Source organism: Amblyomma maculatum, chromosome 1 (assembly GCF_055883805.1).
Source record: "Amblyomma maculatum isolate TAMU_Amacu chromosome 1, ASM5588380v1, whole genome shotgun sequence".
Lineage (NCBI taxonomy): Eukaryota > Metazoa > Arthropoda > Arachnida > Ixodida > Ixodidae > Amblyomma > Amblyomma maculatum.
In genome coordinates this window covers 158,545,940-158,562,935 of record NC_139344.1, presented here as the reverse complement: position 1 = coordinate 158,562,935, position 16,996 = coordinate 158,545,940, and the positions used below count along the sequence as shown (strand labels likewise).

Genomic DNA, 16,996 nt, shown 5'->3' with positions numbered 1-16,996 from the left:
TTTTATCATGGTCACAATTTTATTTGATGTAGAAACAATTGGAGGCAACAGCTTTGGGTCACATGCTGCGGCATGTCATGCATAAAATTCCTAGCCTATAGGGAAGTTCTCCTAGGTTGGTTGGTTGGGTTTAACGTCCCAAAGCGACTCGGGCTATGAGAGATGCCATAGGGGAGGACTCCGGAAATTTTGACCACCTGGAGTTCTTCAACGTGCACTGACATCACACAGCACACGGATGCCACTCCGTTTCGCCTCCATTGAAATTCTCATTCCTATGCACCAGTCTCTCCTAGATTGGGAATGCCTCATCAAATTCTTCCTTTGTGATCTGAAAGACATGTCAAGGCTTAGCAACAAGACAAAAGATGTAATACAGAGTTCAGGCTTACCTTTTTGCACTTCAGCTTTTTTAGCAGCCTAGCATCTGAAGCCAACTCGTCCCACTCTTCATTCTCATGGTCTTCTTTTGTTTTTCGCTTCTTGCCTTGTTTTGACTTAAGTTTAATTTTTCCAACAAATGTGGCCTAAGGAAGCAAGAATAACAGCATTTTTGGGCATAACAATGCAATATTTCCTCTTCCAAAAGTATGCAGAGCACCACTGGGATCCATGACAGCCAACACATGCACAAGGATTCATGTTGTAGCGGATACAAGCGGAGAGTTGAATACCTAATATGACCACATTCAGCCAGCCAACAAATTCCTGTGCCAATGCAATTCTCTAAATGCAAAATTTACTCTGTCAGCAAACATACAAGAATCTTAAATGCCAATTTACAATTATAATTCTTGGAATCTGGCACTGCAGTGAAAGTTCTGTTAGCAGATGCTAAGAATATTGGACGTCTACCATGCTCACCACTTCCTAACTGCAGTGTTACACTTTCTAGCAACAAAATCTTGTGCTTGTGTGGTTCACTCGCATTAGGTACACAATGTGCATATGCGATGCAAGGTAGAACACAAGCAGAGCATTAAACCAGCAACTTTCTCCAGCATTGGCCCTGTTTTGCAAAATGTTCCACCTTTCATGATGAACAGTTATCAGGTCACCCAGCTGGCCATTCTTGTGTGGTCCATTTACTTTTGCTATCATATGACACAGATGGCATACGACAGTCGTGTCCTTTTCAATACCATGTTGGAATTATGTTACTTGCATGATTCGATCAGCATTAACTAAAAATCCGCATTGTCTGCAGCAATGGCAGCCAAAAACAAACAGCTTCTGCATAGCTGATGGAACACTGTTTTATTTACCTTTGAAGCAGCGACTCATGTGAAGGTGCTTTACAGTACTGAGCATAAAAACAATTTGGACAAACTGTCTTAAAGGTAAACAAGCTTGGTCCATGCTTGCTGGAATAAAATTGACTTAACCGTTCTGTGGACAAGCACCCAATGCTGTTAGTATCAGCTATGCAAAAGCTGCTTGTTTTGGGTTGCCAGAGCTGTGACACGAATTTCTAATTAAATCTGCCCGAGTCAGGCAAGTACATAATAAAAATAAATTAATATTGAAAACGATACTGTTATATACCATCTCTGCATCACATTTCAGCACAAGTGAGCAGTTTAGAGAAGCATTTAACTGTATGCGTTTAGTGTTGCAACAGTCAGTATTACCAGACAGCATGCAATCCTTCAGTTCAGTTCAGGCGTTCAGTCGTGTCCGACTCTTCGTGACCCTATGGACCATGTCACGCCACGCTTTCCGGTCTCTCACTATCTTCTTAACATCACATAGCTTCATCTGCAATGCCTCGAGAATGCCATCTAACCATCGCGTTCGCTGCCTACCCCTTCTCCGGCGACCCTCAACCTTTCCCAACATCAAATCTTTCTCCAGCGACTCCTCTCTTCTCATCAGATGACCAAAGTAGCTGAGCTTTAACTTTAGAATTTGACCCTCCAATGAGCAGTCAGGGTTTATGGTCGACAATATCGACTGATTTGATCTTCTGGCAGTCCAAGGAACTCTTAAGAGTCTTCGCCTGCACCACAATTCAAACGCGTCAATTCTTCGGCGGTCAGCCTTTTTCACAGTCCAACTCTCGCATCCATACATCACAACTGGAAAGACCATAGCACGGGTTATACGGATCTTGGTTGGCAGACTAATGTCTCTGCTCTTTACTAGGCGGTCAAGGCTAACCATTGCTCTCTTTCCCAGAAGCAGGCGTCTCCTAATTTCATGGCTGCAGTCTCCTTCCGAGGTAATCTTGGCGCCCAAGAACAGAAAATCTGTCACAGCTTCCACTTCTTGTCCATTGATGCTCCAGGACTTGACAGGGCAAGACGCCATGATCTTCGTCTTTTTAATGTTCAGTTTAAGCCCAAACTTCTCACTCTCTTCTTGTACGCGCATCAGAAGTCTCTTGAGATCCAATTCACTTTCTGCCATTAAAGTGGTATCATCCGCATATCTAAGGTTGTTGATGCGTTTTCCAGCGATCTTCACTCCAGCTGAAGACTCGTCCAGACCGGCCTTCCTCATGATGCACTCTGCATATAGGTTAAATAGGCAGGGCGACAGTATGCAGCCTTGCCTCACCCCTTTCTCAATCGGAAACCAATCAGTAAGACCATGCCCAGTTCTGACTGTGGCCTCTTGCCCTTCATAAAGGTTCCTGAGGAGACAGATGAGGTGAATTGGAACTCCCATCTCTTGGAGAGCTTGCCACAATCTGCTGTGATCTACGCAGTCAAACGCTTTCGCATAATCAATAAAGCAGAAGTAAATTGGTTTCTGGAACTCTCTTGCTTTTTCCATGATCCAGCGAAGGTTGGCAATTTGGTCTCTAGTTCCTCTGCCCTTGCGAAACCCAGCTTGCACGTCCGGAAGCTCCCGATCCACATACTGCTGCAGCCTACCTTGCAGGATTTTTAACATCACCTTGCTAGCATGCGAAATAAGCGCGATCGTGCGGTAGTTGGAACAATCTTTGGCACTGCCTTTCTTTGGAATGGGGATGTAAACTGAATCCTTGCTGACTATTATTAACTGTTGTGCGCTTTTGAGACTACTGAACACGAGTTTAAATTTCTTTGTTTATATTAACTTTTAGACCCAGCACCTCTGCTTTGCCTGTCTAGGTTTTCGATCTAATGCTTTACAATTCTTCCCCCAGGTTGCTTGGCAAAGCAATACAGTAAAAGCTCGTTAATTCGAACTTCGCGGGACCGGGAAAAAAGTTCGAATTATCCGATGTTCGAATTATCGAATGGCCTCGAAAAAACTGTATTACGGTAAATGTACCGTATTTAGTCGCGCAACGAACTTGCTTGCATAATGAAGCCAACCAGCCCCGATTTGTGCCTACGAATCTGAAAAAAAAAAAAAAAAAAAAGGCGGCAGTCATTAGCGCGTCTCTCCGTTTCGCGCCAAGATGCCGCGCAGCGATAACAGCGTGTTTACCTTTTGACTTTAGCTCCGGCAGGGGGGAGGGAAGCGAACTTGGCAAATAAAAGCCGCCGTCATGATCGCGGCTGACTCGCCTGCGTTCATTGACGACTGATGGGTGGAAAAATGAATGGCTATCGAAAAAAAAAAAAAAAGTTTAACCCATAGTGCCCGTCCGAGGTCATAGCCTTTTATGGGCGTTGGCTGGGACCGTGCCGACACTACTTATCCCTATTTCCAAGTTAACAGGGTTGGAATAAACGAGTATTTAGTTGCGAGCTACGGAGGTTGCGCAGAACAGAGAGCAGATTACTCTGTAGCCCTCCACTACGGCTCCCCTTTCTCTCTTTCCACTTTCGCTCCCACTTTCATCCATTCCCTTACGGCGCAGTTCAGGTGTCCACAGAGTAAGTGTGACAGATACTGCACCTTTCCCTTCCTGTGAACCAATTAATTAACAATTAAGCCGCCGCCGCGCGGCCATGCACTGACCTTGCCGCGTCCGCCGTTCCCTATCCCTCCAACGCCGCCTCTTCCATGGTTTTACCTGGTTCCATCTTCTGTCCCCATTTTGGACGTGCGCAGCCTCTAATTATGTCTTCCGATCGCGGAGGTGTTTGTTCACTTTTTTTTTTTTTTTTGCCGCGTGATGTGCGCCAAGCCGCCCAGACGCGGCGGCGCATAGTTTGAATTATCCATAGCGGAACCGACTCGCGTTCGAATTAACGGGCTTTTTTATACACAGATCTCTATGGAGCTTGGCCGGACCAAGTAGTGTCGTTCGAATTATCCGAAAATTCGAATTATCGAGGTTCGAATTAACGAGCTTTCACTGTATTAAGAAAAAATTTAATATTACTAACACTTTCAGACGTCCATTTTAATTTCCATCAAAAACAAATGGTTCCTCGCCTAAATATTACAGTCAGGCAGTTAATTTCTTACAAGGATGTGCAAAGTTTTATATAAAGTGTCTTAAATGGTAGAAATAGCAACATGTAAATGCCAAGACTTGTCAAGTAAGCAAATGAAATATAGTGGAATCAGTTTCTGTTTCAAAGGTGCACATTACTCTTGAAAGAGTGGAAAAAACATTATGGTGGCATAATCTGAATGCTAAAAAATTATGGAAAACACCAAAGTTCTGCCTTTTAAGAGTATGACGCGATGACCCTACATATAAAGTTCAGCATTAACCAAGCCGAATGAACGTGCCAGCATGGTCTAGGGAATGCAACAGTCCTAGCAGGCTGATTATTCCGAGACCACCCTCCCATGTGAAAAGAGAGTCCCAAGCTGGCAGCTCCTGTTTGTAACGTCAGGCAACCCTACGTACAGCCAGTGCACAGCCATGTCAGCACCATGCTCCTGATTTTTCACTCGCAACACCAGGCGCCAGATTTTCGGTGAACAGGGGAATTTTAACACTACCATGTTAAAATGGCGGACAACTTACTACCATTCGCTGATTTTGCGAAGTACTATAATTCACTGCATTTGCTATACGGTATGAAAAATCGCCCTACTTCCTACACGAAGGATGCTAAATTAACCTGAAAGAAAAAAAAAAGTCAACGCTAAGTGCAGCCCTCTCGAAAAAAGCTACTAGTGCACGCTGTACATGATATAGTCTGATTTTGCCAAAAGTAACAAGGCTGCATGATTTGTTTCTCACTTCTATAATTGGTCCCTAAAGGCTTCAGTAAAGATCAAAAGGTATTGAAAAGCTAGGAGCCTTGCCTTACAGAAGCTTAGAGCTTAAGGGCTGACGTAAGTGCTCCGCTAATCGAGTGAGAAGGAAACCATGCAGCCCAACTAATTTTGCCAAAGACTGCACAAAGTGCCTGAAAGGTTAAAAACACTGTCCATTACTTCTACACTGAACTCCTACAAATCCAGTTCTTTGAAACCTCTTGAAAATACTCGGTAAACAGCATTGGAATGACTGTGCCTCCTTGCCCAACACCCTTCCAGCTTCTGATTTTATCACCTTCCCTATGGAGGACTTTGGCTGCGGTGCAGCCGCTACAGAAATACCTCTACATGCTCCCTGGTTACACAATGCCTGCATGACTGAACATGATCCAGCGTCGTGTGAAATGTAGGGTGTGCGAATATTGAAATTTTCGAATATGAATATGGAGAAAAAAATGCCTTTGAATATTAAATATATGATCAGTTAAAGAAAATAGAAAATTAAAATATATCAAACACTGTTCATTTGTCCATTTTGGAATTTACATGGTATTTGCAAATAAAATTACACTAGAATTGCACTACTGCAGCCTACTGAAAATCCAGTACATATTTTATACAGGATTCTGTATACCAGTTTTTTGTACAGGAAGGACCTGCACGAAACCGGGTGGAGCTGTCATTGCTGAATACAGTAAACTCTCGTTAATTGAGCGTTCAACGGATGTCTGAATGAACTGAAAGCTCTGAATTATCAAATGGACCTGAAAAACTTACTTATATGCAGGTCCGATGCCTGCATATAAGATACCATTTTTTTCAAGGTTTCATCAAATGCATGCTGTCGGGACAGCCTTCTTCTCAAAAGGGAAGGTCACCTCTAGACAAAATTGCCCAGTCTCGTTTTGAGAATGCTTCACTACACAGCCCGAGCGGTCAAGCATTGTGCGCAGTGCGGGGAAATCAGTGAACACGAAAAGTTTGGGTGTATTCGGTAATTTTAGAATATTCGCACACCCCTAGCAAAAAGTGATCGTGGGAGAGTTGTTAGGAGAAGTGCCCCTTGCAGGCGCACGGCACATATTAATGCAAATGCTGCTATACCCTTGCATGGAATTTTCAAGCGGATGATACCGAGTTGAAAGCAATAATTCGATATATGTGAACGTTTTGACATTACAGCACGTTAATAATAATAGGTTAACAAATTTAGTTAATATTTTTGGAACTTTTTTCAGTTATGTAAAGGTTATCTCTAATATTAATCACGTCACATTTGCCCTAGTTCGCTGCATTAGGAACACATAAATATCACAGCTTCTTTTTATTGTGGCATTTCAAAGTTTACTTATCACTGCTGGTGCAACTAGAAATATTAACTTTATTCTGCAACTAAATAACTCACAGAAAATAAACTGCACCATTATTTACACTTTAAGTACTGTGAAAAGACGAGATAAAATTTATATATGTGACTGCCAATTAAATAGTTTTTATTTTATGTGGCAAGCCATCTTAAATAATCGCTAAACATATCAGGTTCATTACCACAACAATCTCCATTTAGCTTCCATGAAAATGAAGACTTCATACGTGCCAAACAGTTTATTTTTATTGGCTTTGCAGCTAAGCAAATAAGTATCACCTTTCTTACCTTCATCTTAGCACTTTTAGTGTCAGCCTTGTTACTTTCCACCACACTTTTCAAATTTTCTTGCCTCTGTTTTTCTCTTGCTTTGTCTCTGTGAAGAGATACAAGAGCAACATTTTAAGTGTGACTGAACAGCATGTTTGCATTATTTCTATTAGTCTGCAAACTTAGTTATTTTGAATGCATTCAGAAAGAGTTAAAAAAAAAAAGGCATGAAGGCAAATAAGAAAGACGGCACACAGACATACACAGTGAAAGATTAAGACAGTCATGCTACATTTTGTTATTTCACAGCAAGTGGGTTTGAAAGACTTCATGCACAATGGTCACCATGAGTTCTTGTGCTAGCACATTGTAAACCAGCTTCTGTAAATTGACTACAGTCAAACCTCGATATAACAAACATCCATATAACAAATGACTGGCAATATTGAACTTTTCCAGAACATTTTTCCAAACATATGTATTCTTAAACTCCTATAACAAATGCAGTTCAGCATTAAAATATTCCCCGGCACGCGTGCCAGGGGCGGGAAAGAGGACACCCATTTCCGATGGAAATAAAAGTTGTGCAACCAACCAACCAGCCAACCTCCATTGAAACGCAGCCGCCGGCGGTTGGGATCGAACCCGGGTATCTAGCACAGTAGCCACACAAACTTTGCGACACCAATTATCCCTCACTGCAGTGCCAGGCGGCAGGCTTCGCTACACTACACAAGTGCAGTGTGGTGTAGCAAGTGTTCTCAGCAAATTTTCTGTGCTCTCGCTGGCACCGACAGTACCACATAATGCACACCAGCATACAGAGTTGGCAGCCAAAAAAATCATCCGCTCCTCACAACTGCAGACAGCAGCAGCTCTTTTCAGCAGCAGTGTGGCCGTTTGCTCATTTCTACTTTTTCTCATCTTAGCAGCAGTGCTAGCCATTGACAGTGGTGGCGTATGGTTGTCTCGTCTGAAGAGTGTGTGTAGGAGTGCGCCATCGCATGTATTATCATGGCGATAATTGCAAAGAAGAGAGCGGCCCTAACATTAAAGATAAAGTTGGAAATCACTTAATGCGTGGAAAACAGCAAGATGTTTAAAGCAGCGTGATACAATGTGAAACACGAAGTGATTACCAACTGCTTTCAGCATGCAGGTTTTGTGGTACGGGGCCTGTGCATCAAGTGGTGGTGACAGTGACGATTGCAACAAAGCAAAAGCTGAACTCTGCGAAACATGGAAAACTTTCTCGTGTATTGTAGGCAGCATCCAAAACAGTAACTTTCAATGACTTCGTAGGCGGCAACGACACCGCAGTGACTACAGCTGAACTGACAAACACTGAAATCGGTTCACAAGTTTTGTGTGAACACCCCGCAGACATTGAGGGCATTACAAAAAGCACTTGTTGCCTTGGATCTGCTGCGCTGCCACTGTAGTGCTGTTGAGGGCAGTGCGTTTTCACTAGTTGAGAGCTTGGAAACTGTAGAACAAAGCATGATACAAAATGTGCTCAACACACAAAAAAAGTAGGCTGAGATAATGCAGTTCTTTGCATATAATAAAAAACGTGATCCAAGTAAGCGCCCTCAGAGCCATAGTCTTTCTATTCATTATGAATTTATCATGAAATTTTATAATACGATTATGGATATAATAAATTATTTTTCAGTTTTTTCCTTTTTCATGCACACTTTAAATGCAGTGCAGTCCAATATCCAAATATTTGGCCCAACAATTCTCCAGTACTTAGATGCTGGCTCTAAATTAGGTCATTCAGTACACAGCCCGTTGTGTCTGTGCCCCCATTAGCAGTGTAATAATGAACCCCAGATATCCTTTTTTTTTTCTCTCTTTATGTGTGCGTGTTTTGGACTGGATGGAAGTTAGGCTGTGTGAAAGGGCCAGTGGGTACGGCAATTGGTTGCCAACAGCAGGAGTGAATGGCAGCTATTTCTTCAGCAGCACAATGTGTGGATGCCCTGTCTCAATGATGCAGCCTTTTTCTACCTATGAATGACGACATTTTGCAGGTACTGAATCAGGGTAGCATGGTATTTTCCAATAAACACTTCTTCTACTAGGAATTCAGTTAGCACCATGCCTTGTGAATTCAAGAAGACTGCAGAAAAGAATAGACAAAGCCTTCCTTAGTAGTGCACAAAAGGAGCCCGAATTAACTCCTAGGATATTCGTGGTGAATTCACATTTCAACATAAGTACCATACTATGCAAGAAGACTTGTGTGGTTTGCCCAAACAGATGCGCGTAATTTCTAGACATGATCAGGCATTATATTTTCATTCACGGTTCAAACTATACCGGAGGCAACCTTGCTAAGGCCTTGTGCCAGCCAAGCTCTTTGTCTAGGGGCCAGATTATGTACCGCTCTCGAACACTCAATGCCCTGCTGCTATTGGCTGGCCCCGACCAAAAGACAGGCCAACCAATAGGAGCGGAGAATTGTAAATATTTGAGGCACGTTTTGTATTCAAGGCGTTATGTAATCTGGCCCCTGGTTCTTAGTGCTGAGAGACAAGACATTGTCCAGATGTTGGTTAGATGACTTGCCATTATCTAAAGCTATATTAGGACTTTTTTTCCATGCTTACTTTGTATAGTTGCTACCCTTTCAATATGTTTTCACTTCCTTGCTAGAATAAGCCAGCTTTCTTTGCTGTGCTTCGCAATGAAACATCCCCTCACAATGCCGTGTCTTAATGGGTGCCTCTTACAAGGCAACTATTCACTGGCAGCACGTGCCTTCAGTTTCTCCATTTTTAAATTTTCTCCAGTCCACTGGTTCTCCAATGCACTTAACGGTGGATTGCTACCTACCAGCAGCAGCCACAGATAGTCCGTACGACACAAACTACCACTACTACTTTCTTTTCCTACTACCACCTTTATAAAGTGCCCATGTCTCACAATCGATTTTTGAATTCAACTGACTTAAAAAGCATCTTATAAAAGCAACTGACTTTAAAAAGTGCAGTAAACAAAGACCAGACTGGTAATGTGCCAGCTCGCCAGTATACTAGCTCTTATACAGAGAGTCACAGGCAGGCATGTATCCAATCAGGGCCCTCCTTGAAATCCGAGCTCATCTAGCTTTGTGCCTGGTCATAAATTCTGGCTTAGTCACAGGAATAAGAGGACAATTTCCATGAGACTGGACCCCCCATAGAAGCACGGGTGAGGGAGAACATGGGCAACCTTTCTGAAATGAAGAGCTAAACCTACTTGAGAACTGATTAAGATAACCTAAAGCTCCGAAATATCAGTTATTCTGGCACTAAAATATAAGTGCGATGGCTCCGGATTGGACACACTAACCTAATCTCAGAACACCTTCGCCATTGCACCAAAGTACAGTAGAACCTCGGTGATACGAATTTCACGGTGTCACAAAAAAAAATTTGTATCATCCAAAATTCATATCATTAAAATGAAAAAAAAAAAAAAAAAAATAACTGTGCAGAAGCGCGGGAAAGGCAGTCGCGCCGATCTGTTTATGCCCGAGAAGGTCGTGCGGTCACATCTCGGCACTTGCGGCGCATACAGCGCAACAGGCGACCGCGACGTTGGTGACATGCGAATCGTGTGCCTCCGCGGACTTTTCGCGGTGCGTACAGCACGAGAGATGGCGATATGCCGGCCACACGTCGCCACAAACTGCTTGAGATGCGTACAGCGTGACCTCACTGCGAAGTCTGCGATGTTCGACCTGTGTGCGCCCACGCCGCCGACTACTAACAGATGTGCATCGCCACAAACTTCTCGCGGTGCGTACAGCACGTCGGGAGATGGCAACATACGGGCCGCGCGCGCCCGCCACGTATGCTGCCGCCAACTGCAGCGGTTGCGACATCTGCGATTTGTGGGCCATGCGCCGCTGAAAACTTGAGTGGCGTGAGCCCGACAGATAATTGCGCCGTCGGTGAGATGCGGGCCACGTGTCACCGCAAACTGCTCGTGATGCGAACATACAGCGCGGCTGGCGATCGCGGAATCAACGATGTGCGGGCAGTGCATACTGCTCAAGGTTGCGGTCGCAGTTCGCGCATTTGTATCCTCCGTAGTGGCGCGGGACAGCGTTCGGAACATATGAAATTTTGCACATTGTACACAATACACTTCGGCCGGGGATTTCACGGATTCATATCATCCCGAAATTTGTATCATTCCGAAACTAGTATCAAACGGATTCGTATCATCTAGATCATGATGTAAGATAGGAGAGGTGTGTCGACGGAGGCTGTGGGCGTGGCGAGTTTTCGCTCGGTGTTCTCAGTTTACGAGGTAGATGGCACTGGCGCACTGCGGGCCATGGCTGCGGGCTGCGAGCTAAGGGGCGAAGGAGCAAGCGTTTGAAGAATGCACATTTTCCATCGGACAGGCTCGCTTACTGAAATTCATTCTTGTAGATAGGCAGCAAAGCAACAGCGCTAGATAAGGAATAAAACATATTGCAATACTTCTGCATTTTGGGAAAGTAAAGCAGTTATAAGGCAAGGCATGATCAGTCGCGATGTGCCGTGTTTGTATAGCAATGTGAGGTTGGGATTCCTGCACAGCAACTATGTTAGTGTCACGGTTGCTAATGTCTCCAAGTTGTATTGCAGATTAGTAGAAAACTCAGAAACAAAGCAACCAGTCTTTACCATTTACTGCAGCGAGATATCATTGGTATGCACTTTCCTGGCTTGCTTTTTTCCAGATAAAGAATCAGGGTAATACAGTTCCTTGTTCTTGCTGTTACTATACAATTTCAGAAGTAGTTAAAACACACGAACACAACTTTTATTTGATACACACAACAGTGGGCTCAGATAAATGGCAAAATTAAGAGTAGTTGAAAGCATAGGAATAAAAAAACAAAGGAATGAAACAGGCACAGGAAATACGTGCAGAACTGTGGCAAAACAATGAACCATGTATCATATGCAAAATAGAAAGATGTTTTTAAATGACAATGCAAGCGCAAGAAATAATCTGTTTAAATACGAAAAAAATCCAAGTAATCAGAAAGGTCTCTCGCTGCATTTTCTATTTTCAGTGTTTGGATGCAATCACCCAATTCATCTCCTCATGTGCTATGAAACACATAAAAGGTACCCAAATGCCATTTAATACTGTACACCTGCTCTCCCTGTCAAAATATATATCCTATACTTGCATTTGAAATAGTGCTTATCTCTGGCGGCACAATGAGTCACCTTTGTAAAAAATTGCTCACACTAGACCAGTTTACTAGACCAGCTCTCTGGTTTTGTTTGCCTTTTCACATGTTTTTTGCTTGCAGTATTACCTCATTCTCATTGAGATATAAGTAGTGAAAGATCTGTGCAGTTATGTCAGTTACGTGCAGTTATGAGTGGTGTGGGGGAACGCGAAAGAAAGGTGTCCAAGACCTCATTCAGAGTTTGCTCGTAAGCGAACTTGCTTTCAGAAAGCTTCTGAAAGGAAGTTTCTGTGGTAGAAAAGAGATTAAATACATTGGTAGTGGGATGCAGCAGTTTTCCACTGGTCTTCCAGTTTACAAAGGCTGATTCAGGCTTTTCTGAGAGCTATGTTGGTGCAACAAGCCCCTGCTTGTATTCTGAACATGTCAAGTGCCTCAGAAGTTTTCGGCACAAAAACCCAGTAACACAGTATATAATAGAGTCTTCCACATTTACAGATTGGTAAACATGATCAAACACATCCTCACATGCTACTTCTGCGTTAACAAAGCCATCAAGGGTTCGCTTCAGCTTCTGAATTTACTTTACTGGTCCGAATCATCTTGAAATGCTGATGTATGATCTGACAGCATAATTAATTCTGAGTCATTTACATTCTAGATCTGGCAGTTACCAAATTTGGGCAGCTATATTAGGCTGTATATGGACAGCATGTTATAGAGCTGAAGGAATGTTGGCATTGACGGATGCCATTCTGACCACCTGCCTGGCAAATTATTCCAAAAAACCTTTCAAGAACATCTTGATTAAACTTCCCAGTGAGCACGTATTTAAAACCACAGGCCCCAAGCAGATGTTTAGAAAGTTCAATTGCGGACAGGATTGTCACACGCAAGCTCTTAGCAGTTGAGTATGTCAGAAAGCACTCGCGGGATATTCTGCCAGAAACAACCTCCCTCTCCCATATGTTCAGCCAGTGTGTAGAGACACGCTCGTCGAACAATTGTAAATATGACACCATGCACGACACACGACGCAGCATTGCCAGCCATAAACACAAAGAAGAGCTGTGGGAGGCCCTGCAGGCTCGCACTATGGTGGCCCGCAGCGTGCAACTGCCATCTGTCAGGACGCACACGAACCGCTAGCGCCTACTCCACATGCCCTTTCTGAAGGGAGAGCAGCGCATTCAGCCATCTCCCCTATCTTACACCATGATCTAGATTTTACTGTAATAAGTATGTGGGCTTACATTGTTAAGGTTCAAAAAACTTACTTGTATGGAATTGATTTCACATCAATATTAGAAGGCTGAAAGCCTTCTATCTTCTTGCCTCGCAGTTCAGGCATGTATGGCATTTTGAGCAGAGCAAAGCCTTCGGCTACCTTAGCAAAGTCAAGATCTGCAAAGTTCAGAGACAGAGGCAGCAATGCATTGTGTGCACATTATACACCCTAACCTCACCTTTTATCCTGAACAGAAGGTAACATTCATGCTTGCTGTATGCCTGAATATATGATACAAAAGCCCGTATTCCTTTTTCATAAATTGCCCTGGAAAGATAAAAGTGATTTCTTTACTTTACGTGAAAAGAAGAATATGGCAGTTTGATGGTTTAACTTGCCTGTCTTTCATAGCCATTTTTTTCACTTTTGAAGTGACCTCACTGACCACTGGAGGAGGGTTCATCTCTTCCAGCATAACCTACAAAACAGGGCACTTATCAGAACCAGCACAGCAGAAAAATGAAATGCCAGCAATAAGCATTCTTTCTCCACTAAGTCTGTCATTCTGTACCCTGCTTTACAACATTTTCTGTAACTCCGAAACTTTTAGTACTCAATCCATTAAAGCAGAACCTTGCTACTGTAAATCTGAATATATTTAAAAAGAAAGCCATAATCCCTATCCAAGTCAGAATTTTTATTTCTTTACTGTAGTGAACATTGAATATAATAATGAAACAGATATCCAAACAGCAAAGGAAAACAATTCATAATGAACTATTACTGGGCAAGCAAACAAAAACATTCTTCGAAAGTATGCAGTTCAAAATAGACAGAAAATTTTTCAAGGAATGAACTGTCAGGTGTCATGAACGTTATAATTAGGCAGTTAACTCAAAATCACTGACTAGCTTTTAGATTAACGCACCTTGGTGGTCGCTATCAAAGGGGAGCTGGTAGCCATGGACAAGGCGACGTCACATAATATTTTGAAATAAAAAATATCCATCATTTTTTAAAATTATGCTGTGTAACGAAACGGAGCCAGAACAGAGTACATGAGGCATGCAGGAAGCTCCGTGCAAACAGCGTTTCCTAATGACATGCTGCAGAGTCTGCATCACGCAATTCAAACCGCTGAGCTGCTGCGCCATGTCATGCATGCATTACTGTCCTTCATGCATATTCTTTACCTTCGTCACTTGGTTCAAGGGAAACAGCAATCAATGGCAACTACATGGTTATTCTTTTCTCAAGCTATGAAGCAAATTAAAGTGCTTGTCATGGTACATTGAAGCAGATAGAATTTGGAACCACAGTCATTGCAGTATGTCAACATGGCCGTTGTGTTTGCATTGGACTTCCAGCCTACCAACAGGCACTCAGTTTTGGTTTTGTGCTTAAAAAGGCATCATATTTGCTCCAAGAAGGCAAAAAGTTAGTCTGAATTACACAAAGTTTCAACTGAAGGGAGACTGATTGGAATTATGGGTTTATGCCCCACACCACTAACTGCTCTAGAGAGTGAGCACTAGACTTTTTTTGCTTGTGTGCAGTGCTGAGCATTGGTACTAACTGATTGGTCAATAGCAGCCTTAAATGTGCACATTAGCACAGCAAAGACGGCTTGCAATAAGCAGTATGAGATGACAGCAGACAGTCAAGGGCATTAATGACAACCCGTTCAGGCACACTGCACCAGCAGCACTACCAAAGCCACAGGCTCAAGACAGTCATGACTGACATGACTATCAATATGAACGACTTGCTGCTGGGCTGGCAGCAAGCTGTGCTGTCGTGCTTTGCTGACCAATACAGTAGGTCCGCGACTTGTTCCCAATTAGCTGTTGCACACGGCTGTGTTCAAATTACTCCAGTTGAAATACATATGACTGACACAGCCATGACATCAGTTTGAATCTGCAAATATGATTTAAACAAGACTCCACTCTGTTTACAGAAATCCTGCAGTGGAGCAGCAGTCAGTTGTGGGTTCTGGCCACTGCTCTTTGTAACACTCATACCAGATATCAGAATATTGGCTGCTACAGATGCTCATAACCCCAATGTGCCTGAAAGGTATGATATGTGGCGGTTTAAACACTGTTGCTATATTGGAAGAGAAAAATGTGCCTAATTAGATGCAAGCACGCCCACAATTCACCACTTTTCTAGCCAGGCCAGGATGCCTGTGCATCATCATCATCATCAGCCTGATTATACCCACTGCAGGGCGAAGGCCTCTCCCATATTTCTCCAATTAACCCGATTTTGTGCTAGCTGCATCCACTTGACCCCTGCAAACTTGTTAATTTCATCCGCCCACCTAACTTTCTGCCGTCCCCTGCTACGCTTTCCTACCCTTGGAATCCAGTTTGTTACCCTAAGCGACCAACAGTTATCCTCTCTTCGCACTACATGTCCCTCCCATGTCCATTTCTTCTTGATTTCCACTAGAATGTCAGTAACTTGAGTTATTTCACTGACCCACTCTGCACGCTTCCTATCTCTTAATGCTACGCCTACCATTTTTCGTTCCATAGCCCTCTGGGTTGTCCTCAACTTAAGTAGAACCCTCTTGGTTAGCCTCCATGTTCCAGCCCCATAGGTGAGTACAGGTAAGATGCAACTGTTGTATACTTTCCTCTTGAGCGATACCGGTAAGCTGCTAGTCATAATCTGCGAGTGCTTGCCAAATGCGCTCCATCCCAATCTTATTCTTCATGTTATTTCCTTTTCGTAGTCCAGATCTGCGGCTACTACCTGTCCTAAGTAGACATATTCACCTACTACTTCCAGTGCTCCGCTACCTAACGTAAACTGCTGCTCCTTCCCGAGGCTGTTGCACATTACCTTAGTCTTCTGCATATTGATTTTTAAGCCTACCTTTCTACTTTCCCTGTCTAGGTCATCAATGATTATTTGCAGTTCATCCCCCGATTTACTTAGCAAGGCCTGTGCATACCAATCCATTAATTAATGTGCATGGCTTTAGTATTTGTTTTTGCAACCTTCCATGTTGCAGTTCCTTACTTTACATGATGCATTACAGACAGAAACCAGCAGCCCATTTAGTGTTGAGAAATAGCACTGACCGATGTGACACTGCAAAAGTTACAGCTGACACATGTACACACGCTAGATGATTCATGCCAAACCAGATTACTTTCCTCGTGGTGTGAATGGGAAACTAAACGAAAGGCCTGAAACTCTTAAACTCTTCACAGATTTCACTTGGACAGAGCATGACCTAAACAAAATATGCTGCAGCGACAAATGCTCAATTTGTGTTCAATATTTTGAACATTCACATGCTCGTAAAACAAAGGTAGCCCGCAAGCTTTTGTGTCACCCTACAGAACAACCACTTCTCCAAATGGATCACTGCACAACAGAGTTGACAGAAATGTAAATGACCAGTTACTATGCTACAGCAAAATTATGCTTAAGTAGAAAAAGCTAACATTTAGAAGATTCACCAAGCCCTCAAGCACTAGTGTATGTTCCACATTTCTGCCTATTTCTGCTGCTTACCCAAAAGTTTGCACCTTAGCTGGCACATAGAAAATTCACCAATGACACCATGCTTGAAGTCTCTGATTGAAAAGATTCTCGAACAGCCTTTAGCATGACAACCTTAACAGCATGACGAGCAACTTGCCTTCTGGTTCAGTTCCAAAAATGTAACATACGCATCCTCAGTGGGCATTAGTAGAAGCACTGCATTTCCTTCGTTGCCCATTCTGGCTGTTCTTCCAGAGCGATGAATGAATGAGCTAAAGGAAGAAGGGAAAAAATTAATAAAGCAACAACAAGACATGACGAATGGTTAAGTTGGAAA

At 43.1% G+C, this 16,996-nt stretch overlaps 1 protein-coding gene across 1 annotated transcript in view; it reads right to left on the bottom strand.

Moving 5' to 3' along the window:
• The window catches only part of LOC146204726 (ATP-dependent RNA helicase DDX55), a 50,164-nt gene continuing 33,168 nt past the window's right edge, over positions 1 to 16,996 (bottom strand). Inside the window, exons 10-16 of the mRNA XM_084589445.1 lie at positions 16,817 to 16,931; positions 13,554 to 13,633; positions 13,394 to 13,482; positions 13,205 to 13,331; positions 6,758 to 6,845; positions 393 to 527; positions 1 to 331 (exon numbers count right to left, since the gene is read on the bottom strand). Of these exons, the coding sequence (XP_084445571.1) occupies positions 293 to 331; positions 393 to 527; positions 6,758 to 6,845; positions 13,205 to 13,331; positions 13,394 to 13,482; positions 13,554 to 13,633; positions 16,817 to 16,931 (673 nt within the window). The 3' untranslated portion in view covers positions 1 to 292. The remainder of the gene's footprint in view (positions 332 to 392; positions 528 to 6,757; positions 6,846 to 13,204; positions 13,332 to 13,393; positions 13,483 to 13,553; positions 13,634 to 16,816; positions 16,932 to 16,996) is intronic.